This window comes from Lampetra fluviatilis, chromosome 53 (genome assembly GCF_964198595.1).
Source record: "Lampetra fluviatilis chromosome 53, kcLamFluv1.1, whole genome shotgun sequence".
NCBI classification, from domain to species: Eukaryota; Metazoa; Chordata; class Hyperoartia; order Petromyzontiformes; family Petromyzontidae; genus Lampetra; species Lampetra fluviatilis.
The window spans coordinates 1,238,796-1,264,457 of record NC_136327.1 but is presented as its reverse complement, the minus strand read 5'-3'; the positions used below and the strand labels follow the sequence as shown (position 1 = coordinate 1,264,457).

Genomic DNA, 25,662 nt, shown 5'->3' with positions numbered 1-25,662 from the left:
GGTCAGGGTGGGGAGGGGTCAGGGTGGGCGCAGTGGTGAGTCGCATCAGTGAGGAGTGGTGAGGAATAGCGAGCACTAGCGAGCTGTGGTATTCGTAGTAAGCAGCGCAGGCGCCGGTGAGAACCAGCAAGCGTGAGTGATCAGTAGGCAGAAGTGAGTGTCACGGTGAGAAGTGGCGAGGAATAATAGTGAGTGTGTCAGTAGTGAGCAGCAGCAGCAGTGAGTGTGGCAGTGGTGAGCAGCAGCAGCAGTGAGTGTGGCAGTAGTGAGCAGCAGTAGTGAGCAGCAGCAGTGAGTGAGTGCGAGTGGCGGTGAAGCCGTCCGTCTCGCCATGTCCTCGCAGCTGAGCGCGCTGCTGTGTGTCGGTGACCGGGCCCGGGTCGCGCCGATGTCGCGCGGCGCGGGGCTGGAGGAGTCTCGGGCCGCGTTCCGGAGCGCGTTCGCCGGCGAGCGGGAGCAGGAGGCGGCGCTGCGCGGAGACTTCGCCGTGCAGCTCTACAGCGAGCAGTGGGGGAGCTTCGTGGACGCGGGTCCCGAGATGAGCATCGAGGCGCCCTGCAGGCTGAGGGCGGTGCCTCTGTCTGGCGGGAGACAGGTAGTGTGTGTGTGTGTCACACGGGGACAGGTGTGTGTGTGTGTGTCACATGGGGGCAGGTGTGTGTGTGTGTCACAGTGTGTGTGTGTCACACGGGGCAGGTGTGTGTGTGTGTGTCACACGGGGCAGGTGTGTGTGTGTATGTCACACGGGGACATGTGTGTGTCACGGGAACTCGTGTGTGTCACGTTCTGCCTGCGCGTCTCGTTCCATGAACAATGAAATGCTTTACATGACAAACGCGTGTTCAGAGAGCGCTGCAGAATCGATGCGTGTGCGCGCGAGTTTTGCTCCCTTGTGATTCGTGTTCACTCGCAGACGTCTCGACCTCTGGGGCTGCTGGAGCCGCACAGCTCCGCGTTCTTCTGCTGCGACATGCAGGAGCGGTTCCGCCCTGCCGTCAAGTGCTTCGGCGAGGTCGCGCTGGTGGCGCAGAGACTGGTGGGTGCTCGGCTGTGCCGCACTGAGTGGTGCCGAACGGTGCTGAGTGTTCCCGAGCTGTGCCCAGCGATGCTGAGTGGTGCCGAGCGATGCTGTGCTGAGCTGTCCTGACCTGAGTGGTGCCGAGCGACACTGAGCGGTTCCGAGTGGCCGCTGAGAAATGCCAAGCGATGCGGAGGGCGGTAAGCGGTGCCAGTCGCGTTCTGAGCACTCGTGAGTCCTGCAGCTGTCGGAGCTGTGCCCAGCTTGAGCTGTCTCTCCCCACCATCCCTCGACGTCGCAGATAGAGGGCGCGAGGGAGCTGGACGTCCCCGTCGTGGTGACTGAGCAGTACCCCAAGGGCCTGGGCAGCACCGTGCCGGAGCTGAACCTCGCTGGCGCCAGGGCGGTCCTCCCCAAGACCCGCTTCTCCATGCTGGTGCCCGAGGTGGAGGCTCTGCTGCTGGGGGAGCTCAGGGCAGTCCGCAGCGTGGTTCTCTTTGGCGTCGAGGTGAGAATCGTAAACCCCGTTTCCACTGGGGCACAGAGCCATAAGAGGTTTTTTGGGTTAGATCGCGTAAATAAAAAAAATGCGTCGTTAAACCCGACACAGCCAATTATTAAGGGTTCAATTAGTAACGCAGGACCCTTGGCTGTGCCGAGCCAAACCACATCGTGCTATGCTGGGCCTCACTAAAAGGCGTCTGAATTTGGCTCGTGGCCAAGCAGGGCCAATGAGAAGTTAAGTACACGGAGGACAAAGTGTAACCGAGTCATCAACACGACCCATATAGAGACCGAAAGACTCGCATAGACGAGGCTGTGATTCAACCAGATTATCGGTTGTGGTGAGGTGATGTATGTTGAACTTCTTTCGGAGGTGCGGGATGATGTCATTAACCTGCCTATGTTCTACAAGCTCCCTCCACGAATGTGACTAGAAACAAGTTGACACTACCACTGTGCGCGCATGTCCCGTCACAGACGCACGTGTGCATCCAGCAGACTGCCCTGGAGCTGACGGCCAGGGGCTACGAGGTGCACGTGGTGGGCGACGCGACATCGTCACGCAGCCAGACCGACCGGCTGCTCGCGCTGCAGGTCTCTCGCTGCGCGCCGTTCCTCGCCCACTGACCGCTCACCGTCCGTCAGCCGCTGCCGCCGCCATCGTAAAGGGAGAGTGCGCGATTCGAGACGTTGCAGTTCTCCCATTGGGTCTCGGGGTTGTAACCACGTGTCACTCGACGTGTAACCACGTGTCACTCGACGTGCCGTGACCGAAGAAGCTCCGTCCGGCACGTGGAGCGAAACGTCGAATATCGCGCCAAACAGTGCGCACGTGGTTTAGAACCCGATGGCGCATCGAAGACCTACACTTTGCTCGTTGGCACGCACGATTTACCCGACTGCATAACGGGACACACTGCCTGTGGGGAAAGGCGAGAGGGAGGAAAGAGGCCATTGGAGTGCCAAGTCACTCCAATGGCCTCTTTACACTTGGCACGCGCGCTGGTATTGGACGACCCCTTGGTATCTTAATGTGTCCCACCAAAAAGGTTCTTGAACATCTTCAGCCCTAGGTAACTGGTTGCCCAAATGTTTTGCATTTGTGCGTGTTCGCGTGTCGGGGTAACTGCTTGCACCCGTGTAACCGTGCGTTTACACACATTTACACCTGTCCGCCGTGCGTGTCCACATTGTCTCGCAGAGGCTGTCTCAGGCCGGGGTGATAGTGACGACAAGCGAGGCGGTGCTGCTGCAACTCGTTGCCGACAAAGACCACCCCAGTTTCCGCACCGTGCAGGCGCTCATCAAGACCAGTGCGCCCGAGACGGGGTTAGTGCCGTCCCTGGGCTAGCAGGAATCCCCGGGGGCCAGAGGGCAGCTCGGCAACAGCGCCTTGGTGTGCAAGCAATCACAAGTGGCGGGGGTCGCTCTCGCCAAATTGCACTATGGCCATAATAGCTTAGCCAATAGGGGGGGGGTGACTTCCTTCAACAAGATTCAGTTCTACTTGAATAAAGAGCTTTTGAGAGAAGGGACGATGAGGCAAGGGAAGAAGCAGAAAGATAATTGAGGTGACCTTGAGTGGGTAAGTTGTTGTGACCTGCAGTGTCTGGTGGTGGTGGTGAACAATGTGGATGAGATGAAACAGTGTCTGGTAGACAGTCCTCAACACGGGTGGGGGAATCAATAAGTGTAGCTCATGGGAACAGTACCCATGGTAGTCGCGTTAGATGGGAGTTTGGTTTTGAGTGCCTTTTACTACTGGGTTTGGTTTCCTCTGATGGCTTAATCATAATCTGTGCTCACGACCGTTACACAATAAAGCATTGGGGTTGATCTATAAACACTCCCGACTTATCGTTCAGTCCCAAAAAAACACTGTTCAGCATCACCAAGTGACACAGACAAATTGTGTTGAGTTTGAATGACTTAAAAAACGGTTCAGCTTTTTATTTGTTTACAATTGCAAGTACAGATCCCTATAAATGTACTAAAAGTCAGCAGCCACGTGGGAGGTGTTTTATTAGAGGTATAGCGAGTTTTGCTCACGACACAGCGCTACCTTATTAAAACCACAATGGTAGGAGTAACTCAGGGAAAGTACGACTATTCCGACAACACTTGGTGGTTCGCAAGTATAAAAAAACATTAAAATCAACTTTATTACAAAACCAGTCCCCTGCCTCATTTATTTCCATGCAAACGCACCGCGGGCTACCCATCGACGGGCAACACTGACACCACGACGGCTAAGAAATGACGCCTCCATCGCACATTGACCGAGCTTGCAGGATGTGGGGTCATCCATGGGTTACTCAAGGGGTCGCCCGAGATGGCCCAAGGTCAGCCGTCCTGTTGCACGAAGGGGTTGGGGATGGCCTCCATGCCGTCCAGAGGACAGATGAGCACCACGGACGTTCCACGACACACAACGAGGCCCAGCGGTCGCGTGTCCTCCGTCAGCTTGTACTGGTCATCCGGGTCTGTGTGTCGCCAATAACAACACCGCAACACCACTAATGCCACCACTCATCACCAACACCGAGCAACACTTGCCACCAGCCCCCGACACCGCTACCACTCAGCACCGACGACACCCACCACCGTCCACCACCGCCACTCGTTACCGCCACTTGTCACAAATGCTGAGCACCACCAGGACCATCCAGGCTCGATACATTTACCATCCCGCAGCACTGCCCTGCATCGCCACCACCATCACTATTCAGCAACATTCATTACCACTGCGACATCACTAACCAGCACCAACAATCACTTAGCACAACGCATATGTCGATAATAAGATGTGTCGCAGGGCCACCAACCTCGCAGATATTCGATAGTGCCATCCAGCACCAGGTTGAGGAGCGGATCGTATCCCTTGAGCATGCCACTCGCTGTGGGGGAGACACCCGAAGCACTGATCAGTGTTGGCAACTTGGCGATTGTCACTAGATCGAGTAACTTTGCCAATGACAATGCATTAAAATAAATATACCCGTTGACGTTCCGTGCAACAGCGCATGAATAAGGGCCGTTCCCTGAAACGTCGCTGATTATATAATTTTCCTGTAAAGGCCACAGTATAAGTGGTAAATGTGTTGAGTTTCTTTGTTGTGGTTGTGCACCACTGCCACCAGAAACAGCATCACCAAAATAACGTAATCTAGCAACTCTTTGTGTTTACCTAGCAACAACATTTTGTCTAAGTGACCAAAGAGAAATACAAAAAAAATGCAATTCTCATTTGAGCCCCAGCTGTAAAGTGCCGTCTTAAACCCTTTCTCCACTATCGCTCTGATCTGTTATTAAGGGCCATTGCCTGAAACGTCGCCTATGTATTATATATTTTATTTTGAGGCCACAGCGTTATTGACGAACGCATCGAGTTTGATTTGTTTCCATTCAACAAACCAGTAAGCGAACTCAAGATTACGCACCTTCTCTGCCGCCCTGGAACTTGACGCGAATGCTCTTGTCCAGGTACTTGGACAGGTCAAAGATGCTCTCCTTCTTTTTCTTCTCCTTGTCCTGAGGGCACCCAAAGCACGCGAGGTCACCCCCTGAGCGCGGTTAGGATCACCGCTCGCGGAGATCCCTTCCAGCCACCACCCCCCCCCGTATCCAAAGTTCCACCACGATGCGTAACCCATGTCTCCAGATCCCAGCGTCCCCCCCCCCCCCCATGTTGTGGTCCCTGATCGTGTCTCCACGTTTCCATGCATCCACATCCCCATGGTCACAAGGTCTACGTGTCCCCATGGTCCCATTCCCCCCCAATGTCTCTATGCCCCTCTGTCTTCGGGTCCCGAGGTCCACATTACCCCACGTCCACAAATTAACCCATGTAGCCATGTTTCATTTTACCATGCCCGCAGCTCCCCATTAGTAACATTCTCCCTATGGCAATTCCCCCCATGTATTCAGAACTCTAGATCTGTGTTCCCATGGCTCACTGGCTCAAGGTCCTCATGTCTCGATGCTGGGCCCGAAGTTCCCATGCCTCTATGTACACCCCTGTCCGAATGTAAGCAGGCAACTACGCGTCAGTCAGTACCCCATACCTTCAGCTCCCCATTACAGTACAGTACTACACATCTCAATGTACCAATGTCCCCAGACCCCCCCCCCCCCCACGTGTCCATGTTGCCATATTCCCCGTGTCTTCATGCACCCGTGTCCACGTATCCCTACTCCCACATTACTACAGGTCTCCAACGTCTTCCTCTTATATTCCCGAATGGACGTTCACACGGGGACATGGAGACGTCCCCGTCTCCACGCGACCCCCCTCCCACACCGTCCCAGTGTCTCTCCGTCCCCATGTGTCCCCGTGTGTCCACCGTGTCCCCGCGTGTATCTCTCCGTCCCCTTGTCTCTCTGTCCCCATGTCCCTGTGTCTATTGGTTTCCCTCTGTCCCCATGTCTCCCTCCCTCCCCATGTCTCTCCCTCTCCCTCCCCGTCCCCTTATATCTCCGTCCCCACGTCTCTCTCCCCTCTCTCTCCCCTCTCTCTCCCCACGTCTCCCGCTCCGTCCTCACCGCCATCGTGAATGACGTCAGGAATCCCGCGCGCCCTCCTCCCCTAACTTCCGCTTCCGGGGGCGCTCTCTTTACAGGAAGTGGCGCGCCGTGAACCACGTGACTCCCCGGCTTCCCGTAGCTCCTCCCCCCCCCCGTGCGTGACTCGGCGCCGACGCGCGTCCCGTGACCTCTTTACCGTGACCCCTGGACCCCGTGACCTCGCCCTTGACCTCCCTCCCCCTCCTTTCACCTCGGAGCTGACCTCGCCTCTCTCCCCAGGGGTCGCCGTGCCATGAAGAGCCTCCCGTGCTGGTGCCGCGGCAAGGTGGTGAAGGGCTTCGGCAGAGGCAGCAAGCAGCTCGGCATACCCACGGGTAAGGGGGCCCGCGGGTAAGGGGGGACCCACGGGTAGGGGGGTCACGGGTAGGGGACGCAGGGGTAGGGGACGCAGGGGTAGGGGAGCCTTTCGGATTGGTGTAGCGGTGAGAGTGCTGGGTTTAGGGGGCTTGGCTTGGGGTGCACAGCGGCAAGGTTGTTGCGAATAGAGCGGCGGCGGTCTCCATGGCAAGGCCCGCGGGCCACTGGCGGCCCCTGGTGGCCTTTAGTGCGGCCCCCGACACCAATACCACAGCAGATGTGAAAACACCCCCAACATGATCGTGCTGCGGTCAAACCCCAATGGTTTCAAATGTGTGGCGGCCCTCACACTGATGATGTCTTATCGGCGATAGTGCCCCTCCCCCTCTGACAATGAGTGATGAACACTGGAATCGAGTGTTGTGGTCATTGTTTGAGTACAGGGGTCGTTGTCAATGTGTCGGGTTTGGCTTCTAACGTGTTGTGTTGCATGACGAAGCGTTGGATTACTGAGTCGAGTGTTGAGTGGTTTAGTGTTTTGAGATGTTGCGCGAGTGGTTAGTCGGTTGTATTGGGGTATTAGGCCAGTGTTTTGGGCTGTTGAATTCGGGTGTTGCATTGAGGTGTTAACGTCATGCTTCGGGATATTAGGCATATTGGTTAGGATGTTGTGACAGGATTCTAGATTTGAAGTTTTCGTGACTGCAAGGGTCCATACTCTTTGTTTTTTTCGGGAAAGTTACGTAGGTAAAAAATAAAATAGAAATTAATTAAATCACGACGTTTCGGAGGTAACACAAGCTTCCGTCTTCAGGTGGCACCGTCGCAGCAAAATTACTGTATCAAGTGGGGTTTATTTTGTTTTACCTACGTGACTTTACCGAAAAAACAAAGAGTATGTTGTGACAGGGTTTATGTCCACTGCGGGGCGTTCGTGGGCCATGATGCCACCTTGTTGGGCATTTAGAGGGTGTTGAGTGGATGTGAGGTTTGTGTGCAGTGTTGGGGGTGCTGAGTTGGGGTGTTCTTGTTGAGTTGCTATTATTATTGTTGTTGTCGTGATGAATCTGCTCAAAGATCCCTTGCTCATCTCTTCACCTCGCAGCGAACCTCCCCGAGCCGGTGGTGGAGCAGCTCCCGGCGGACGTGGCCACGGGGATTTACTTTGGCTGGGCGTGCGTGGGCAGCGGCGACGTGCACAAGATGGTGATGAGCATCGGCTGGAACCCGTTCTATAATAACACCAAGAAGTCCATGGTGAGCAGCGGCAGCCTCTGGGCACGTCCCCTCCCTCCCTCGCTCACATCGGATCGTTCTGGCATTCGCCGCATTCTCCCTGCACGCCCCGTAATTACACGTGGCACACGCGTGTTTGTTACATACATCATCTTCGTTCACCATCATCAATGCGGCTAGGGTGTAACGGTGAGAATGTTCGACTTGCAATTCAGAGGTCGCAGGTTCCATTCCACCTCGTGGTGCTACCGGTCAAACAATGCTCAGGTGTTGTGGGGCAAAGTGTTGGTGCTGCCTACCTCTTCAGTTTCAGTTTCATTTATTAGGTATAGCCCTGTGAGCCATTCGGCTCTTGAATCGGGTGCAACCGCAACAAACAAAAAACAAAAACATGAACAAGAAAACATATTAAAGTGACTATGCGCAAAGAGAAAAATCCAGGAAAAAACTACAAAGTCTTCCAGAAAAAAAGCACTGTACACCAACGCTGTGCAAAAATCCCAGTGGGATGCAAGTCAAACAACAACAACAACCACAAGACAACTTAGATTAAAGCCATCATTCTAACTCCGTACTACAACAAACAAAGACTGTCAGAGTAGGCAACAATACCCTTCAGTGGTGCTCTGTGGAGTTCCCTCTAGTGGAGGCCCTTCCACCAGCAGTGACTTTAGTCAAGAAATTGCAGGGCTGCACTTTTGACCTTACGCGTGCATATATTTTCCTGTGTCGCAGGAGGTGCACATCATCCACTCTTTTGAGGAGGACTTCTACGGCGAGGTGCTGAGCATTGTCATCCTTGGTTACATCCGTGCGGAGACAGGATTCGACTCCTTGGGTGCGACAGTGAGAGATCCTCCTCTGTGTGTTTGTGTGTCGGGGGGGGGGGGCGTGTTGGTAGGGAAGCCACTGGGCCTAAGGTGGTGCATCCGCCAGCCATCTCAGTCAGTCATTCCAGGGCACCTGAGTCTGTCCCGTGCCCTGCCAGCGAGCATTCGACACTTCACGTGATCTCGGGCGTGCACCTGGCCTGGCACAAGCACAGTGGTGACGTCACCACCACTTAGTGGCAAATAGCGGCTGTTGTTGTAGGAGGCCTGGGTGCTTTACCATTGATTTAGAAATTTATTTAAAAAATATTGCCACTCTTATGGCAAAGTCAACAGTGGTTCCCATAGAGATAGACTTGCCCCCGCCATGCTCGGGGGTGTGAACAGGAGTTGAGTAGCAATGTTAACGCGAGCGTGGCAATTGTTTGTGTTTCCCAACAGACGACCTCATTGACGCCATTCACAACGACATCAGGACGGCCTCGAGTCAGCTGGACTTGGCGGAGTACAAGGCCTACCAGCAAGAAGACTTCTTTAGGCGCTCAGACCTGAAGAGGCCCAGCATTCCTTCGGCTTGACAGCGCTTGGCACTCCCAAGTTCGATAACCGTAAAAAACAGATGGGCGGTTATGGCACTGTCTAGGTTTCCACGGTTAAGCTGTTGTGTAGCTCTGCGATGTGGTTTTTTTCTAGTTGTACCGCACGTTGGTCGGAACGGTGTCCCCGACGTTTTGCTCCGCCAAGAGCTTCGAAAGCGGTTGCTGAACAAGCTCCCAGCGCGAGACATTGAACACCATTCCGACCAACGTGCGGTGCAACCAGCAAACGCATCGGGGACCAGGATTATTTCTTGGCATGCCTAAATGTATTTATGATTTAATTATTATTTTTAGTTTTTACATTTTACTAAATATTCTTGTCAGTTATATCCAGCAAGGTCTTTGGCAGGCTCCATGTTTTCAGACCCAGAGATTATTTATTCCGTTTAAGCACTCAGGAGTGCAAAGCCGTGCCTGTGTTCTCTGATGTGCGTGCATGGGTCCTGCCGATGAGTTACCATCTCTTCTGTTTCAGTTACTTACTGCTCATAGTCTGGTCTCTCGTGTCGCATTACGATGTAAAATGTAATCTGTTTCGCAGATTTAATTGCAATATTTTAAATTGGCTCTCGAATCATTAAATAAAGTATATTTGAGATTTGAAAAACAACACTGAATCCTTACATTTCATCATCATCATCAGCCTTGATCAATCCAATGCTGGATGAAGGCCTTAACAAAATCTGTCTCGACCTTACACTTTAAGTGTAACATCAGTGCATCAGCTGGGTATTAAGTAATGTCAATGTTGTTAGTGTAAGGTGTAGGCAGGGCTGTGGGTGGTAATTCGAGTGCTCGCTGCGCATTGGTGGCTATATATACGCGTGCTATTCATAGCGCAGGGCTTGCGGCTCACCGATGCACAGAACAGCAGCAGGTCAAACGCGAGGGTCCAGCGGTCGCCCAGCACATGCCCCCAGCTCGTGGAAGCTCATGCCGATGATCGTGGTGGTGCCATAATCCAGGTTGCGCGATGAGAGGGGGCGGTGCTACGAGTCGGGTGGCGTGATGATTTGGGGGGTGGTGAGAGGAGAGGGGTAGCACGATGACCGGGGTGGTTTCACGATCGGGGTGGTGGCGGCGGCAGTGAACCGAGCGGCGCAATAATGAGCAAGCCGTCGCCGACGCGCGACCTGCGTGTCACGGTGGAAGGGGTCGTGTTCGAGGTCAACCGGAGCCGCATGGCCGAGCACTGCGACTACTTTGGCGCACTCTTCCGCTCCGGAATGCGCGAGTGCCAGCGCGATGAGCTGGAAATAACCGGATGCATAACCGCCAACGGTTTCTCCATCATGTTGCGAGTCCTGGATGACGGCGCCACGCCTCTCCGAGCCGACGACGTCGTCGACGCGGTGGAGGCCGCCGGCTTCCTGCAGGTGAGCGCCCTGGTCGCGTACCTGAGCGCGGCGGTAGATTCGGACAACTGCGTCGAGATGCTCGTCGCCGCCAGCGAGTACGGCGTTGAGCGGGCGCGCCGCTGCGCCGCTCACTTTGTGCGGGACGTGCTCGACGAGCCGCGCTTCGCGAGCAGGCTGAGCCTCCTGTCCGAGGAGCACCGGCTTCACGTGTCCGCGCTGCAGCCGAGCCGCCTGTCGGCGGTCGGCACGTATTCCTCGTCGAACGCCTACCTGGACGACAAGTCGCGCACCGTCTGCTGCCTGGACGAAGTCCACAACCGCTGGGAGGTGGTCACGGCCCTTCCCCGCAGCGCGAGCTCCGCGCTGGCGGGTATTGCCGTGCTAAACAACAAGCTGTACCTGGTCGGTGGGATCCGCGGGATGGAACGCGACCCCGTGGAGACAACCTTCTGCTACGACCCGCTCCGGAGGGTGTGGCGGGAGCTCGCCGGCCCCATTCAGCCGCGCTACAACCTCGCGCTGCTGGCCCACCGGGACCGCCTGCTGGCGATCGGCGGCGAGCACGGCGGCATTAAGCTGGCGACGGTGGAGAGCTTCGACGAGCGCGCCGAGGCGTGGTCGCCCTGCGCGCCGCTCCCCCAGGCGGCCGCCGGGGCGGCTTGCGCCACGACGCTGGGCCGCGCCTTCGTGTGCCTGTGGAAGCCACTCGACACCACCACCATCTCGGAGCTGGACGCGGACGGCGAGGCCTGGCGCCGCCTGGCCACGCTCGTCAAGCCGCACAGCTACGGCCACTGCATGGTGGCCCACAGGGACAACCTCTACGTTATCCGCAACGGGCCCTACGACGACTTCCTGCACTGCGCCATCGACCGCTACAACATCAGCAGCGCGGCGTGGACGACGCTGGCCGGGCAGTACATGAACAGCAAGGGCGCGCTGTTCTCCTCGGTCGTGAAGGGCGACCGAGTGTTCACGCTCAACCGCATGATTGCGATGCCCTACGCCATCGAGGCGGAACGCTGGAGGCCTCTCCCTGCGTTTGCTGGGTTCCCCAGAGGTGGAACCCTGCACACGTTCCTGCTGAGGTTGTAAATAGAGACACCGAGACTGTGAGCGAGACACTGTGAGCGAGACACCGAGACCGTGAGCGAGACAACCCTGCACGACGGGCGGCGGAGTCCACAGTTCCGCCTTTCCTCCACGTTGGCCACACACGTGTGCGGGCTTCACAGGGGATGCCAGGTGTGTGACCCAGGTGGGTAACTGGAAGAACAAGCAGCTGTGCAGGTTTTGAGACAGGATTGGCTGGTTTGGTTTGTTTTGTTTCCTTTCTCCAGAACAAAAACACGCGTTAAAGCACGGATGTTGGTCTGCTGCGGTGCGTTTCCCGCGACTGAACTAAGAAATCTCAATGGCTTAACTTGGCTTAGCGCCGCACACGCTGGCAGCACGTAGATGGCCAACTTCCAACTGTGTCTGTCCGGGTTCCAAGCAATCTTCCAGCTTATCTGCTTCTGAGAGTGTGATTCCCGGCCTCTGGGAGCGTGATTCCCAGTGTCTGGGAGTGATTCCTGGCCTCTGGGAGCGTGATTCCTGGCGTCTGGGAGTGATTCCCGGCCTCTGGTAGCGTGATTCCTGGCGTCTGTGAGTGGGATTCCCGGCGTCTGGGAGCGTGATTCCCGGCCACTGGGAGCGTGATTCCCAGTGTCTGGGAGCGTGATTCCTGGCGTCTGAGAGTGATTCCCAGCTTCTGGGAGTGATTCCTGGCGTCTGGGCTCTTCAAAGCAATATTCTGCTTTGCCAACCCAGCAGTGACGTAGTGACGACATTATCAGCTCGGGGGGTGCGGCAATCGGTCAGGTGGGGCCCCAATATTGGATTTGTCTCGCACAGCCACCAAACGTTACCGCTCTAATTAAATTAAAATAAAACGTGGAACGCGTTTTCATTTTAATAAATGTAAACCCCGTTTTAAATCAGTTGTCCTTTGAAACTGTTGTTGAAAACAAGTCTCACGGTGGTTGTCAACGGGGCCTGCCCCCCAACGCTCATGCGACTGCAACCCAGCCAATTGAATTGGCAGGCTGTCGATGTTTAAACCCTTTTGCTGCATACCGACTATTGCCGCGATGTGATTTCTAAACGACGTTGCAGAGTGTTACGGCTCGTCTTTTCAAATCCATGTGTGGTAAAGGGTTTCGAAATTGGCAGCTTGGCAAGTTGGCGATATGCAGCCGCCAATTGTTTAAGCAGCCAACGGCTGGGTTCAGCTTTGGTTTTGTTTAACCAGGTGAGAATCGAGAGACCATGTAGTCTCATTTGCAACAGTGGCCGGAGTCACTAAAATGACAAAAGTAATAAAGTACAATGATACGAAAATATTGTACAAAAATTTAATATGAAATAATGAGTATTTGTTTTTGATATCTTGAGCCTTATACAAACTAGGAACATATTTAAAAGAGCATGTTAACTTATTACCAGCGCAGTGTCAGGGCTTCAGTGCACTCAGGAGGATGATCTCAGAAAGCTCTGGACTCGTTCAGAGAGCAGCAGCCACGAGAGGGAGGAGGGGCCAGGGACAGGGGTTTGTTTCGTCCTCATATTAATCCAGTCAGAGTGGCAACCAAGATAGTTTTCTCCGCAACAGAAGAGGACGACAGTATGTGCATCGTTGAGAACTCCTTAGCAGTTCACCCCAAGAGACCTGGTGCGTGGACCGGAGCCAGCGATGAAAATGCTCAAAGGGAGCATGGGTGTGGTGAGGCGCTGCGTGGTGCCAATCGGGACGACATCGGATTTGGAAACATTCAAGGGTAGACCGTGGGCCCAGAGGCCACTGCTGCAGGCTGGCGGTGAACTCCGCAGAGCCTCTGGAAGTGCAGAGGCGTCTGTGGAATCGACGGAGGCGAAGAGTCGGACGTCATCTGTGTAGAAACGGTGCTTGACCCCAAAGCTGTCAACGTGGTGACCGATAGGAGACGTGTCGGCCCAAGGGATGGCCGACCCCTCCTGCACGTTGCCGTCTTCTGACGCCCTCTTCATCGGTGCGTCCGTCCTTGTTGAACATCGTCCATATCACCGCCGTTCTTTTCCAGCCACTCAAGCTCCCACGAGTCAATGGTTGTCTTCACACAAATATTTCTCACCTGGTCTCCTTTTGACCTTTAAAGGCTCTCAAAAAAGTGTATAGCAGTTTATCTCAGATTTACTGACCGCCCCCGTACGTGTGGCCATCATCCCTAAGGCTTCGTCCTTTGATGGCCGGTGCCTCCCTGTGCGTTCCTCGGAGCCGGCTCCCCCTGTGCACACTCCGGGTGACCTGCCTCCTCCTCCTGCTGCTGCTGCTGCGCTACTCACCGGCGTGGAGCGAGCTCCTCGCCCGATGCTGCTCACACATTCAGAAGATGAACGGCGCCGCGGTTTAAACCCCCTTCCTCGCCACGCACTTATTCTCTCTCGCTTTCGGTTCTCTCGATTAGCCGCTGTTTATTTCTCCTTAGTTTTGCTACCCCTTGGCCAGTGATATATATAGTGATGTGCAGTGCCTTGCGTGCCGAGTAGAAAGGCACTTTGGGAAATGTAATGTATTATTTAATAAAGCATAAAGGAATAGCCAAAGCCATAATAGAGCTGGAACAGATACACTGACAGTACATCACTTCAAACGACACAAAGCATAATAGGATATATGCTTTGACAGGCTGCTGTTATGAGGGAGATGAGATGTTTGTCCTTAATATTGCATTTGGGAAATAAGAGGCAAACATACGTTAATGGACAAAACATTAACCAGCTCAGATTTTCTGACACGATTCGTTTGCAGGAAACAATTGATTGTGAAGTTGGACTCAGGATGAATGGATATGTTCATCTGGTTATCTTGAATCCAACACTGCACCCTTTGTTTTGTAAAAGCCACGAATATTACTTTTTCTAATAAAAATGAAATAACGGTTGGACACAGGCGGTGACACAAAATAAGCCGTGTTCCTGGGGCGATTGCCGATTTCAAGGCGTTGGCAAACGTTCTGCAAACCACATTCTAACGTTGTCCCAGAGATCACGTGGTTATTCGGAGAGTTCTAAGAATAGTTTTTATCCTTTCTGGCAATAAAACAGGTGTTAAGATGTTAAAACACCAAACAGAAAGCTTTTGCAAGGAATAATGTCGGCATTAACCACATATACCTGTGGTGAGCATGCAAACAAAAAACATTGTCTGGTAATATAAGCTCGCATTGCCCCTACAGTGCATTGCCTTTGTGCTGTTCGCCTTTTGGCGTCCTCTGGTCTAGCACTGTTTGAGACGAGGCTCGAAAGAAATCTGACTTTGGTGTGGACCAATCAGTTTCAAAGACGATTGCATATATTACCAGAGCATGTTTTTTTTTTACGTTTGCATGTTCACCACAAATATGTAGTCAATGTAGACATGATTCCTTGCAAAAGGTTTCTGTTTGGTATTTTAAAATCTGTTTGCCTGTTTTATTTCCAGAAAGGGGAAAACATTCTTATATTTTGATACTGGCAAGGGAGGTCCCATGAGTCGGAGCGTTATGACAACGTTCAGAGAGAACAATTGTGGCCTCGCATGATCGTGAAAGTTGGTGACGGTGTGGGGGGAGGCCTTCATCAAGCCGTGGAGTGACCACGGCTGTTGATGATGAACGTTCAGAATAAACACCTCGCTCCAGACCCAAACATTGCACATTCTCCTGCCTTTGAAATTACTCCCCCACGACACTGGTGTACCAAACGACTCGACCACACATTCACTCAGCCGCTCACCCACAGGCCGCGATACATGGAGACACACGGAGCTGGAGACTCATAGAGATACACAGCGACCGGTAGACACATTTGAGACGGACTCGAAGATACATCGAGGTGCATTAAAGACAAAACCACAGGAGTGCCATTGTGGGCATGCAACCCAAATTATGGACCAAATAGTAAACCCACAGAGACACAAAGACTCATAGAGACCCAGAGGCACATAGAGTCACAGCGACACAGAGAGAAGCGTTAAAGACACAGGCCATATACGTGCGGCTGTGGCCATGCAAACCCAAACTATGGGCCACATAGTAAACCACTGTAGCCTGCGCTCCTGCAATGGAGGAGGAACAGCAAAACGACACAAAACTCTCTCTTTTTGCTGAAGCCCTTCTCATCGTGGGCAGCAGCAGAACTCGACATTTGATATGGAGATCCTGAATCACGCTGCTGTTGCTGCTGCCACCGTGTGGCTAAGAATAGAATTGCTGAGTGTGTGTGCGTGCACGTGTGTGTGAAATTGTGTGTGAAATTGTGTGTGCGTGGGCTCTGGGTTGTTCTTCGTGCTTCCGGAATCCCTATGAAGGCCGGCACGGCACACAAAGGGGGTGAGTGGCCAACCCCACGTCCGGCCGCCTTTGTCTCCCCAGTGGCGATGTTTACACACCGCACCAGGTACTCATTTGAGGCTGAGTCGACCTAGCGGAGGCCCAGGACCGGTTCAGATAATCGTCCCTGGTGTCGGCCGTGAGCGGGAATCGAACTCTGGACGCCGGGTTCGTAGCTCAGCGCGCTAACCGCTACACTACCGCTCCCCACAAACACACACGTGCACACTCACACACACAAACACACACACGTGCACAAACACACAAACGTACACAAACACACACACGTGCACAAACACACACACAAACACACACACACGTGCACAAACACACAAACGTACACAAACACACACACGTGCACAAACACACACACAAACACACACACACGTGCACAAACACACACACGTGCACAAACACACAAACGTACACAAACACACACACGTGCACAAACACACACACAAACACACACACACGTGCACAAACACACACACAAACACACACACACGTGCACAAACACACACACGTGCACAAACACACACACGTGTACGCTTTCTCCCAGCACGACTCAGTCCAATTCGCGGAGGATCGCTCCCCTGAACAAAATAGTCCCGCGGTTCAGTTTGCAAGGAGGAGTTTTGCGTTTGAAGTCAATGTCATTAAAAAGCTACGGATTTCATGGAAGCTGGTTCGTAAGCGCGGGCTGTTCGTAAAGCCGCGCGTTCGTAAGTCGATGACTGCGTGCGCGCCCCGTTGTTGTGTTCCCACTTACGAACTAATCGGCTCACGAAACGGGGAACGGAACCCGTACGTAAGTCGAGGACTGCCCGCAAAATAATTATAAAAACGCGATGACGCCATCACGCACCGGCACGTCGTGACGTCATTACGTCGCGTACGCAGGGCGAGTTGCTCGCGTCACGTGACCTCCGACCCCCCGACCCCCGCGCGCATGCGCAGAGCGCGACTCGGGCCTCGCGGAACAGAATGGCGGCCGGGCCGATCTCGGAGCGAAACCAGGGTGGGTCGCCTCTCTCTCATCTACTCTCTCTACTCTCTCATCTACTCTCTCTCTCATCTACTCTACACTCTCTCCTCTACTCTCTCATTACTCTACTCTCTCCCTGCTCTACTCTCTCTACTCTCCTGTGCTCACTGCCCACTCTGCTCCCTCTCCTACGCGCCGCTACGCACTGTACCGCACTGTACTCCCCCCAAACTCCGCTCCCGATTCTCTGGCGCCCGATCCTCTCCTCTCCCTCACTGCCATCTCCACTCTCCCATCACATCCTGCCATCTCCCCTCTCCACAGCCTCCTCCTCTCCCGACTGGAGTACTCTCACGATGTTGCCGTCCACTCCCTCATCTCCCCACTCATTATTACTCCGCTCTGCTGTCCCTCCACTCTCTCTCTCTGCGCTCCCCCCCCCCCCCGGTCTCTTTATTGCAGCACGCTGCCCTCTGCTTTCTTTGGGCAATCCAAACTCATCTCTCCGTCAACCCCCCTCTCACCGCCCTCTTGATTCCCTACATCTCTCATTTCACTTGTTACGTCTCCCAGATCTTCAACTATCGCACCCTGGGTGCATTTGCGTTGTGTCCTCTGCAGTGCGGGTTGGTTTAGGCAGGGGCACGGACGTTGGAGCATAGAAGTACAGTATAACAATTGCTTATTTCTGCACTGCATTCTGCTGCCAACAGCGCAGTCTCCCCGCAGCCTGTGACATTTGTGCCACTTCATGATCTCCCATACAACTGTTATCCAGGCACAAACCGGCTTTGCCCTCGTCATCTGTGATCATTCAAAGTAATTTGGTCATGGTCACCTCGCTAACTAATGCTGTGCTGTGTCTTGCTGCACTGTTGCAGATGCCACTGTGTACGTTGGTGGACTGGACGACAAAGTGAGCGAGGCGCTACTATGGGAGCTCTTTCTGCAGGCAGGGCCGGTGGTAAACACCCACATGCCCAAAGACCGCATCACTCAGCAACACCAAGGTGCGGTCCCACATCACAAACATCGACGTTAACCACCGACAACACAGCCAGCCCCTTGAACCACTCGCAGTAACCAGCCACATCACAAACATTCACTGAAACCGCCTTCACAACACACACAAAAAAACATCCCTCATACAGCCGTTAAAGGATTCTGGGGGTATGTGCTGTTCGCGAGCACCTATAAGGGCTGGCACGGCACAGGAGGGAGTGAGTGGCCAACACCACGCCTGGCCACCTTTATCAAGTTCTCATTTAGCACTGAGTAGACTTAGAGGTGGCCCAGCACCTGTTCTGATATTCGTGACTGAATATTGGCCGTGAGCGGGAATCAAACTTTGGTCGGTGGGGTCGTCGCACAGTGCGCTACACCACTACACAACCGCTTCCCACTCTACACAAACCGTTAGCTACAACAAACACGTCAAGCCCTCACATCGCAAACATACATCGAGTACTCGCATCACAAACACCGTCACCCACTCACCTTATCCAAGTGCCACTCGTGTGTCTCCAGCACCCATAGGCCACGACCAACTGCGCCACCAGCTTATTAGAACTGGACAATTCTCGTGAGTCCTAGCCTGGAGTCCGGATTCAGTAGTTATGATTCCTAGTGGGCATGTGGGGTCGGTGGACTTGTGGAGGAGCCAGGCTGCCTGGTGGATGCAAGTGTTGGCGTAAGAAGGGGAGATCTGGTGCCACCCGGCCAGACTCGGAAACGTGTCGGCGATGCCGATATAATTCGTTTCGGTGGCGATTCTGGTTTATATTGGGCCGACTGTTAACGGCTGCGCCTTCCAGCGCTGCTGAGACAACGCAACCCCATTTTGAGAGGTTCAAGTCCTGTGCACCCTCAGATGTTTGTCACGTTACAGGGCACCGCATTTCAAATGTGAGTTGTGGTTTTTAAGCGAGCGCGGTGCGTGCGGGGCGCGTGTGTCGACGTTAACGGCGCGTCCGTCCTCCCTTCGCTTTGCTTCGCAGGCTACGGCTTCGTCGAATTCCTTGGCGAAGAAGATGCTGACTACGCGATTAAAATCATGAACATGATCAAGCTGTACGGCAAGCCGATCCGCGTCAACAAAGCGTCGGCCCACAACAAGAACCTCGACGTGGGCGCCAACATCTTCATCGGGAACCTGGACACGGAGATCGACGAGAAGCTGCTGTACGACACGTTCAGCGCGTTCGGCGTCATCCTGCAGACCCCCAAGACGATGCGCGACCCTGAAACGGGCAACTCGAAGGGCTACGCCTTCATCAACTTTGCGAGCTTCGAGGCCTCCGACGCCGCCATCGAGGCCATGAACGGGCAGTACCTGTGCAACCGGCCCATCTCCGTCTCGTACGCATTCAAGAAGGACTCGAAGGGCGAGCGCCACGGCTCGGCCGCCGAGCGCCTGCTCGCTGCGCAGAACCCGCTCTCGCAGGCGGACCGCCCCCACCAGCTGTTCGCCGACGCGCCGCCACCCCCACAGGCCCCCTCCGTGCCCGTTTCTGGGATGCCCATGCCGCCGCCCGGTGAGAGCGGGCCGTTGCTCGTGCCGTGCGGATGCCGGACGTGTGCGTGTGTGGATGTGCGCGTGTGCGTGTGGGGAGCGGTAGTGTGGCGGTTAGCGCGCTGCACTACGAAGCTGGCGACCCAAGTTCGAATCCTGCTCACGGCCACACCACCGAAGATTATCTGAACCGGTCCTGGGCCTCTTCTAGGTCAACTCAGCCTCAAATGAGTACCTGGTGTGGTGTGTAAACATCGGCACTAGGGAGATAAAGGCGGCCAGGTGTAGTGTTGGCCACCCACCCTCTCGTGTGCTGCGGCCGGCCTTCATAGGTGCTTGCTAACAGCACTTGCCCCAACAGTCTGTTTAGGCCATACGGGGAATTTGTCTGTGTGTGAGCACATTTGGTTGTTGGTGAGTTTTGCAGCTCGTGCTGCTGCTGCTGCTGGCGGTGCTTTACACACCACCCCCTTCGTCAGCCGTTGCTGCCCTTAATAAGTGCTGGACAACAGCTCTTGCCTGAAGAGTGCGTGTGTGTCGCTTACCCAGGGAATCTGTGCGTGTGCAGCATACTGGGTGAGGGTCAGTGCGTGTGTGTGGTTCATTCTGTGTGTGAGGGTCACTGTGTGTATATGTTACTGTGTGTATGAGACAGTGTATGTGAGACACTGTATGTGAGATGGTGGCAATGAGTAACACTTCATGTCTGAGAAGTGCATTCGAAGGACACTATGCTACCGGACAGTTTGAGGCAGTCGCCCTCTACCAAAAACGGGAGGGCGAAGGAGCATGTATTTATTTATTTTTAACTTCTTTTACACCGTGCATAGCCGACCGTGCTAATCGGAGGTGTGAGCGACGCTCGCAACAATGAGCAATGCGTCAGGTGGCTACAACAGAGCATGATGGCACTGGGGAGCACAAGCGGTGCATCTGTCAAAGTGCACATAGGCTGGGAAATCGCTGTGGTGAAGTCAAAGCCACTTAGTGGCGAATGGCAGCTGTGTTTGGGTGTGTGCGCATATTTACATATACATGAGAGACCATGTGTCTGTGCGTGTCTACGAGAGATACTTTCACGCGCGTTCTAACGTGGCCTGGACTCTGCCGTCGCAGGAATGTCTATGATGGGAGGGCTTCCCCCGCCGGCCCCTATGCCCGGCTCTCTGCCTCCCGGGATGACGATGTCGGGCGCCATGATGTCTCACGGCATGTCCGCCAGCAGCTCGGCGGGGCCCTCGCCCAGCCCCGGCCACCCGCACTCCTCGGGCCCGCCGCCCGTGCCGCCCCCCTTCCCTCCCGTCATGCCCCACCCAGGTAACCGAACCAGCACGCGGGAGTTGTGCAGCGGGTGATGTGTCGTGCGATGGGTGAGGTGAGGGGTCATGCGATGGATCAGGTGATGGATTATACGATTGGTGAGGTGATGTGTCATGCGATGGGTGAGGTGATGTGTCATGCGATGGGTGAGGTGACGTGTCATGCGATCGGTGAGGTGATGTGTCATGCGATTGGTGAGGTGATGGGTCATGTGATTTTTGAAGTGATCGGTCATGCAATTATTGCGGTGGTGGGTGATGTGACGGGTGAGGTAATAGATCCGGTGGTTTCCGTCTGTAATCGTTGTCGTCATGTCTTTAGTCTTTTCTTGTAGACTGATTGTTGTCTCAGTGCTGTATCTGTGGTCTCTTCTGATTGTCGCCTCTGCCGCCGCGTCTTGCTGTAGGAATGCACCCGATGGGGGTGATGCCGCCCCACAGCATGGGCATGGTGCCCCCTCCCCCGGCTCCGCCCGTGTCGGTTGGGGGTCAGGGCCCCCCATCCCGGCCCCCATCTCACTCGATGCCCCACGGCCCCCCTCCTCCACACATGGGCATGCCGCATCGTGGGCCCCCCTTTGGTCCTCCAATGGGTACGTATGGTGGACCGCATGCCGTTTATGACAAACTGCACAAGTCAGTGCCGCGTTCACCTGCGTCTCGGTCGTCGCACGTCTCCCGTGTCACACGCGCCACCGTGTCTCTCGCCGCGCCGGCCTTCTGACCCCACGCATCGTCTGTGTTTGTGCCCCCAGGCCCCGCTCCTCCGAACATGAGGGGCCCCCCCCACCACATGCCGCCCATGGGATATGGAGCCCCCCCACGGCCGCCTCCCTTCGGCTTCCCTCGTGGGCCCCCACCGCCTCCCCCGCGCGGGATGCGGCCCCCTCCTCCGCAGGTCCAGATGCGGGGACCCCCTCTCCTCCCGCAGTAAAACGTCTCCCCGCCAACCAGTTTCGTATGCCCCCTTTTTTTGCACCGTCACATCCGGGCCGTGCTGACGAGGGACCCGCACAGTACGGGTGGTTTTCCACTGGCTATTTGCCGACCCGAGCTGGACCAAACTCGGAAAACTCTGGCCCCGGGGGCCAAGCGGGGTCAGAGCCGGGGTTTAAGTGCACACTTCAGGAAATGCGAAATATTTAGTCATGCATTGGCATGCACGTGCGACTCGGCTCATTGTGACGACGTCGTCGGCACGGCTCGGGTTCTGCAGTGGAGAAACAACCTCGCGCTAGGCTGGAACGCATGTGCGGTGGGGAAAAAAGAGGCATTAGATTACTACTGCTGCCCATCCACAGAGCTAGAGAATCTTGAGGGAGTTCTCCACTCGGTGACGTCAAGTCGGGGGCTGCACCGTCTCTGTTTTCTGTCGTCATAGCCGAAGGTCGCGTCTCGGGAGTGATTTTAATAAACACAGATCTTTGTAACATTGCACTGTTCCGTTTTCTGGGTATGTGGTTACGATCAAGGTCAATATGCCAGCATGGTCAAAGCTGCAGATGCCACCACACCTTGCTACCAACATTTTCTACCTTCCAGATTTCGAAGCTGCGTGCACATTTAACATGCAACCTATAAGATCTGACCTCAAAGTATCCTAATATCATCAGCTCTTCAGTTTTGTTCTTGGTCGCGCCAGACACGTGGAGACCATGGTCCTGCACCATCCTGCACGCATGTCCACGGTGTCTGTACCAGGCAAGGTGAATTGGAGGCTACACGAGCGGTTCAAGACCCGAGCCTCTTTCCAATATTAAGCTGCCGGGCTCCCATTGGCTCCACCGCCGCCTGATCATGTGGAAAAAAGAAGGCAGCGTTTATTATGGTCAGACCCCTTGGCCATACCACAGCCCTGCACCACACAGCCCTGCCACAGCACACAGCCGTACAGCAGAGCAGCGCACAAGCTGCAGGAGCAGCACCTCCAGGAGAAGCAGCAGATCCAGAAACATCAACAGCTCGAGAGGGAGCAGCAGCTGCAGCAGGAGCATCTGCAGCAACTGGAGCAGAATGAGCTCAATGAGTTCGATGAGAACGGGGTTCCCATCTTTCCCAAACACCAATCCCAGACCCATTTGTCGCCCACCACGGTCCTAAAAGATGGGTGCAGAATCACGCGAGGAAGTTGATCACAATCTCATAGCAGTGATGGCTCCACAGACAGGTTTAGGGACTCCATTGGTGTCGCGCCATCTCCTGGCCACCTCAAACGTGTCTCTTGGTTGTCCTTACCACGCACCTCCGATTGGCGGGGTTGGCTACGTAGGGTGCGAAAGAAGTTCAACAGACCGTACCTTCTGGCCACCACTCCGTACTCTTAAGTCTTTTCAGTAAAGTCACGTAGGTAAAAAAATAAATAATAAAAATAATATAAGAAATAAAATAATAACTCACGACGTTTCGGAGGCAACACAAGCTTCTGTCTTCAGGTGGAACAGTCAGCACAATTGCTGTATCCTATTATTTCTTATATTATTTTTATTATTAATTTTTTACCAACGTGACTTTACCGAAAAGACCTAAAAGTATGAATCCTTGCAGTCACGAAAGCTTCAAATCTAGAATCACCACTCAGTACTCAACTGGACACAAAGCAATTTGCTTTATTTAAGGACAATAATTTGCATACATTGAACATTAAGAAAAATGGGCATGTACCTCATTGCATTTATTCCATTATTCATTGATTAATAAGCTAACAACACGCAAAAAACTGACACGCATCCATGTTCATAGGATTTATAAAACATGCCAGAAAGGTGACTTCACTTTTGTGCGTGTAGTATGCCATGTAAATCGAGGGGTGCGCTGTGTGTCTGCGCATTGGGAGCTGGTGTGCGTGGTGTCATGTAAATAGTGGGGGGAGGTAGTGTAGCAGTTCGCGCGCCGTGCTCCGAACACGACGATTAATTGAACTAGTCCTGGGCCTCCCCTGGGTCGACTCGGCCTCAAATAATTACCCGAAGTGCGTAATCATCGCCACTTGGGAGACGAAGGCGTGGTGTTGGCCACCCACCCCCTCGTGTGCCGTGCCGGTCTTCATTACTGTTCGCTAACAGCACTTTCCCCAAGTCTGTTTAGGCTATAGGGGAATCTGCCTTCTTTGTATTGCGTGTTCCATTAATCAACGTGTGAATGTAGTGTCATGCGTGTTGTGTACATATACAGAAAGCAGTCCAGCAAATAGGTTGAGTGATCTCCACGCCTGTGTAGGTTTTCTCTGGGCATTGTTTTCTCCCCCACAACACACACATGAGCTGTTATCGAGGAATTGGCAAAAAAACTGTCCTGAAAATAAATCTTTAAAATATAACATTGGAATTCCTGAGTAAAGCTTTCAAGTTACTCAACTGGTGGAATCCGTGACCAGTGCCTCTGATGCCGCCACACCTTTTTCCTCGTCCAAAGTCCCCCAGACCCCACAACTCTGGAGTTGGCGAATGCTGCTGGGCCACTTCTCTCGTGCTCCCGATCGCAGCTTGGTAGTCGACTACGCGCCCTGAGTGATGGCGCTGGTAGCAGTGTTGCTGCAGATAGCATTGCTGCTGCAGCTGCCGCTGGTCATTGTTTATGCTGCTGTTGCCATTGTTCATACGGACATTACTGCAGCTGCTGTTGCAATTGCGGCATTCTGCTGCGGCCGTTACCGCTGCTGCTGCTGCTGCCTCAGAGGGACGTCCACCACCATGAGGTCCTCGGCCAGCGTGACCTGGCACCGGGCTCCGTCTCCGGCAAGCGCTATCCGCGCCTCGGCCTGCTCGCGCAGCCGCGCCGCCTCAGGCCCGCCGGGCCGGTAGCGCTGGCTGAGGTGCGTGAGCAGCAGGCGGTGGGCGCCGCACGCCAGCGCCGTGGCGGCGGCGCCCGACGGGGTGGAGTGGCCGCGCAGGCGGGCCTTCTCCTGCAGCCCGTCCTCCAGCGTCGCCTCGTGCACCAGCAGGTCGGCGCCCTGCACCCGCCGCAGAAGGGGAAAAGATTTGTCGGGCGCCACGGTGGCTAGGAGATGTTAACTACCTCGCCTGGTATGCAGGTGGTCGTGGGTTCTATCTCGACCCTGAAGCCTGTATATTTGGAGTTTGTGTGTATCTCTTCCCGTGGTTACGTGGATTTTTCTCTGGGTCCTCCGTTTTTACACGCTTTCATTTAACCAACTCTGTTGTATCCTCAAATCTTTTAACTCAATTTTCCTCCAAATTTTGAATCAAAATGCTGTCAGAGTATTTGGCTTTTATAATTTTCCACGTAATTTGCGACTTCGTTAAGCTTTCATTTGTGGCCACGTCACTTCTGAAAAAGAGCTGTATAGCTCAGTGGGCCTCAACTGGTAAAATAAAAATAGTTTTTAGTTTATTGCCCATAATAAAAAAAATGTGGGTTAGATCTCGTCAATATGAATGCATCGTTAAACCTGCCACCACCCGACACAACCAATTACAAAACATGCCAATTAGTTACTAGTGTTGTAGAGTAGATCCACAACATTTACAATTTAAGATTCTCCCCTCAACGGACTGTTGGTGCAAGTGCTGTTAGCGAGCACCTATTAAGCCCAGCGAGGCACGCGATGGGACGGGTGGCCCGAACCACGCCTGGTCACCTTCATCTCCCCTGTGGGGATGATTACGCATCGCACCAGGTACTGTTTGAGTCGACCTAGGGGAGACCCAGCACTGGTTTAGATAATTAATTATCAATGGTGTTGGCCCTGGTCGGGAATCCAACGCGGGCCACCGGTTGCGTAGCACGGTCTACGAACCGCTGCGCCACCGCTCCCCACATGCGCACACACTAAAGGGGCAGAGAGGAGTGGGTCTATTGGCGTGGGTGCGAGTGTAGCGTTTAGCGTTGGAGAGTGGTGACGCAGTGGTTTGCACACTGCGCCGGTGAAACGAGTTCGATTCCCTAACATCAGTGGCTGGTATCTAAACTCCTCCCAAGTCTCTGCGAGGTACCTGGCATAGCGTAGTGTGTATAAACACCATCCCTCCGTAGGCACGGTGCTGGCCACACCACCCCACAACACTTGGCAG

General features: G+C 54.2%; 6 protein-coding genes across 6 annotated transcripts in view; 4 read left to right on the top strand and 2 right to left on the bottom strand.

Annotated features, from left to right (window-relative positions):
* Window positions 1-15: 15 nt before the first annotated feature.
* ISOC1 (isochorismatase domain containing 1) lies at window positions 16-3,696 on the top strand. Its single transcript, XM_078879168.1, has 5 exons — window positions 16-595; window positions 914-1,036; window positions 1,320-1,526; window positions 2,000-2,116; window positions 2,724-3,696. Exons 1-5 carry the CDS (start codon window positions 332-334, stop codon window positions 2,871-2,873), a joined length of 861 nt encoding a protein of 286 aa, XP_078735294.1. The 5' UTR covers window positions 16-331; the 3' UTR covers window positions 2,874-3,696.
* On the bottom strand, window positions 3,667-6,127 carry LSM7 (LSM7 homolog, U6 small nuclear RNA and mRNA degradation associated). The gene is made up of 4 exons (XM_078879170.1): window positions 6,065-6,127; window positions 4,963-5,053; window positions 4,348-4,419; window positions 3,667-4,005 (listed from the first exon to the last, which is right to left on the bottom strand). The coding sequence occupies exons 1-4, from the start codon at window positions 6,068-6,070 to the stop codon at window positions 3,866-3,868; spliced, it is 309 nt and encodes a 102-aa protein (XP_078735296.1). The 5' UTR covers window positions 6,071-6,127; the 3' UTR covers window positions 3,667-3,865.
* Window positions 6,128-6,172: 45 nt separating this feature from the next.
* Window positions 6,173-9,670, top strand: RFK (riboflavin kinase). The gene is made up of 4 exons (XM_078879169.1): window positions 6,173-6,420; window positions 7,509-7,660; window positions 8,375-8,477; window positions 8,911-9,670. Exons 1-4 carry the CDS (start codon window positions 6,339-6,341, stop codon window positions 9,045-9,047), a joined length of 474 nt encoding a protein of 157 aa, XP_078735295.1. The 5' UTR covers window positions 6,173-6,338; the 3' UTR covers window positions 9,048-9,670.
* A 484-nt stretch (window positions 9,671-10,154) lies between these two features.
* Window positions 10,155-11,869, top strand: KBTBD13 (kelch repeat and BTB domain containing 13). The gene has a single exon (XM_078879167.1). It carries the CDS (start codon window positions 10,175-10,177, stop codon window positions 11,519-11,521), a length of 1,347 nt encoding a protein of 448 aa, XP_078735293.1. The 5' UTR covers window positions 10,155-10,174; the 3' UTR covers window positions 11,522-11,869.
* Window positions 11,870-16,721: 4,852 nt separating this feature from the next.
* On the top strand, window positions 16,722-22,062 carry SF3B4 (splicing factor 3b subunit 4). The gene is made up of 6 exons (XM_078879160.1): window positions 16,722-16,834; window positions 17,683-17,811; window positions 18,799-19,335; window positions 20,430-20,630; window positions 21,040-21,225; window positions 21,388-22,062. The coding sequence occupies exons 1-6, from the start codon at window positions 16,801-16,803 to the stop codon at window positions 21,564-21,566; spliced, it is 1,266 nt and encodes a 421-aa protein (XP_078735286.1). The 5' UTR covers window positions 16,722-16,800; the 3' UTR covers window positions 21,567-22,062.
* A 1,170-nt stretch (window positions 22,063-23,232) lies between these two features.
* ELAC1 (elaC ribonuclease Z 1) overlaps window positions 23,233-25,662 on the bottom strand; it is a 6,005-nt gene continuing 3,575 nt past the window's right edge. Inside the window, 1 exon segment of the mRNA XM_078879050.1 lies at window positions 23,233-24,581. Within this exon segment, the coding sequence (XP_078735176.1) occupies window positions 24,279-24,581 (303 nt within the window). The 3' untranslated portion in view covers window positions 23,233-24,278.

Bases quoted from the DNA above. Each gene is read 5' to 3' on its own strand.
- ISOC1 (XM_078879168.1), top strand. From the start codon at position 332: ATGTCCTCGCAGCTGAGCGCGCTGCTGTGTGTCGGTGACCGGGCCCGG. The intron at 596-913 runs GTAGTGTGTGTG...GTTCACTCGCAG, and splicing joins CTCTGTCTGGCGGGAGACAG to ACGTCTCGACCTCTGGGGCT. The intron at 1,527-1,999 runs GTGAGAATCGTA...GTCCCGTCACAG, and splicing joins TGGTTCTCTTTGGCGTCGAG to ACGCACGTGTGCATCCAGCA.
- LSM7 (XM_078879170.1), bottom strand. The intron at 4,420-4,962 runs GTGCGTAATCTT...TCTCCCCCACAG, and splicing joins GTTCCAGGGCGGCAGAGAAG to CGAGTGGCATGCTCAAGGGA. The intron at 4,006-4,347 runs GTTGGTGGCCCT...GGCGACACACAG, and splicing joins CACTATCGAATATCTGCGAG to ACCCGGATGACCAGTACAAG.
- SF3B4 (XM_078879160.1), top strand. From the start codon at position 16,801: ATGGCGGCCGGGCCGATCTCGGAGCGAAACCAGG. The intron at 17,812-18,798 runs GTGCGGTCCCAC...TTTGCTTCGCAG, and splicing joins CATCACTCAGCAACACCAAG to GCTACGGCTTCGTCGAATTC. The intron at 20,631-21,039 runs GTAACCGAACCA...GTCTTGCTGTAG, and splicing joins TCCCGTCATGCCCCACCCAG to GAATGCACCCGATGGGGGTG.
- RFK (XM_078879169.1), top strand. From the start codon at position 6,339: ATGAAGAGCCTCCCGTGCTGGTGCCGCGGCAAGGTGGTGAAGGGCTTC. The intron at 6,421-7,508 runs GTAAGGGGGCCC...TTCACCTCGCAG, and splicing joins GCAGCTCGGCATACCCACGG to CGAACCTCCCCGAGCCGGTG. The intron at 7,661-8,374 runs GTGAGCAGCGGC...CCTGTGTCGCAG, and splicing joins ATAACACCAAGAAGTCCATG to GAGGTGCACATCATCCACTC.
- KBTBD13 (XM_078879167.1), top strand. From the start codon at position 10,175: ATGAGCAAGCCGTCGCCGACGCGCGACCTGCGTGTCACGGTGGAAGGG.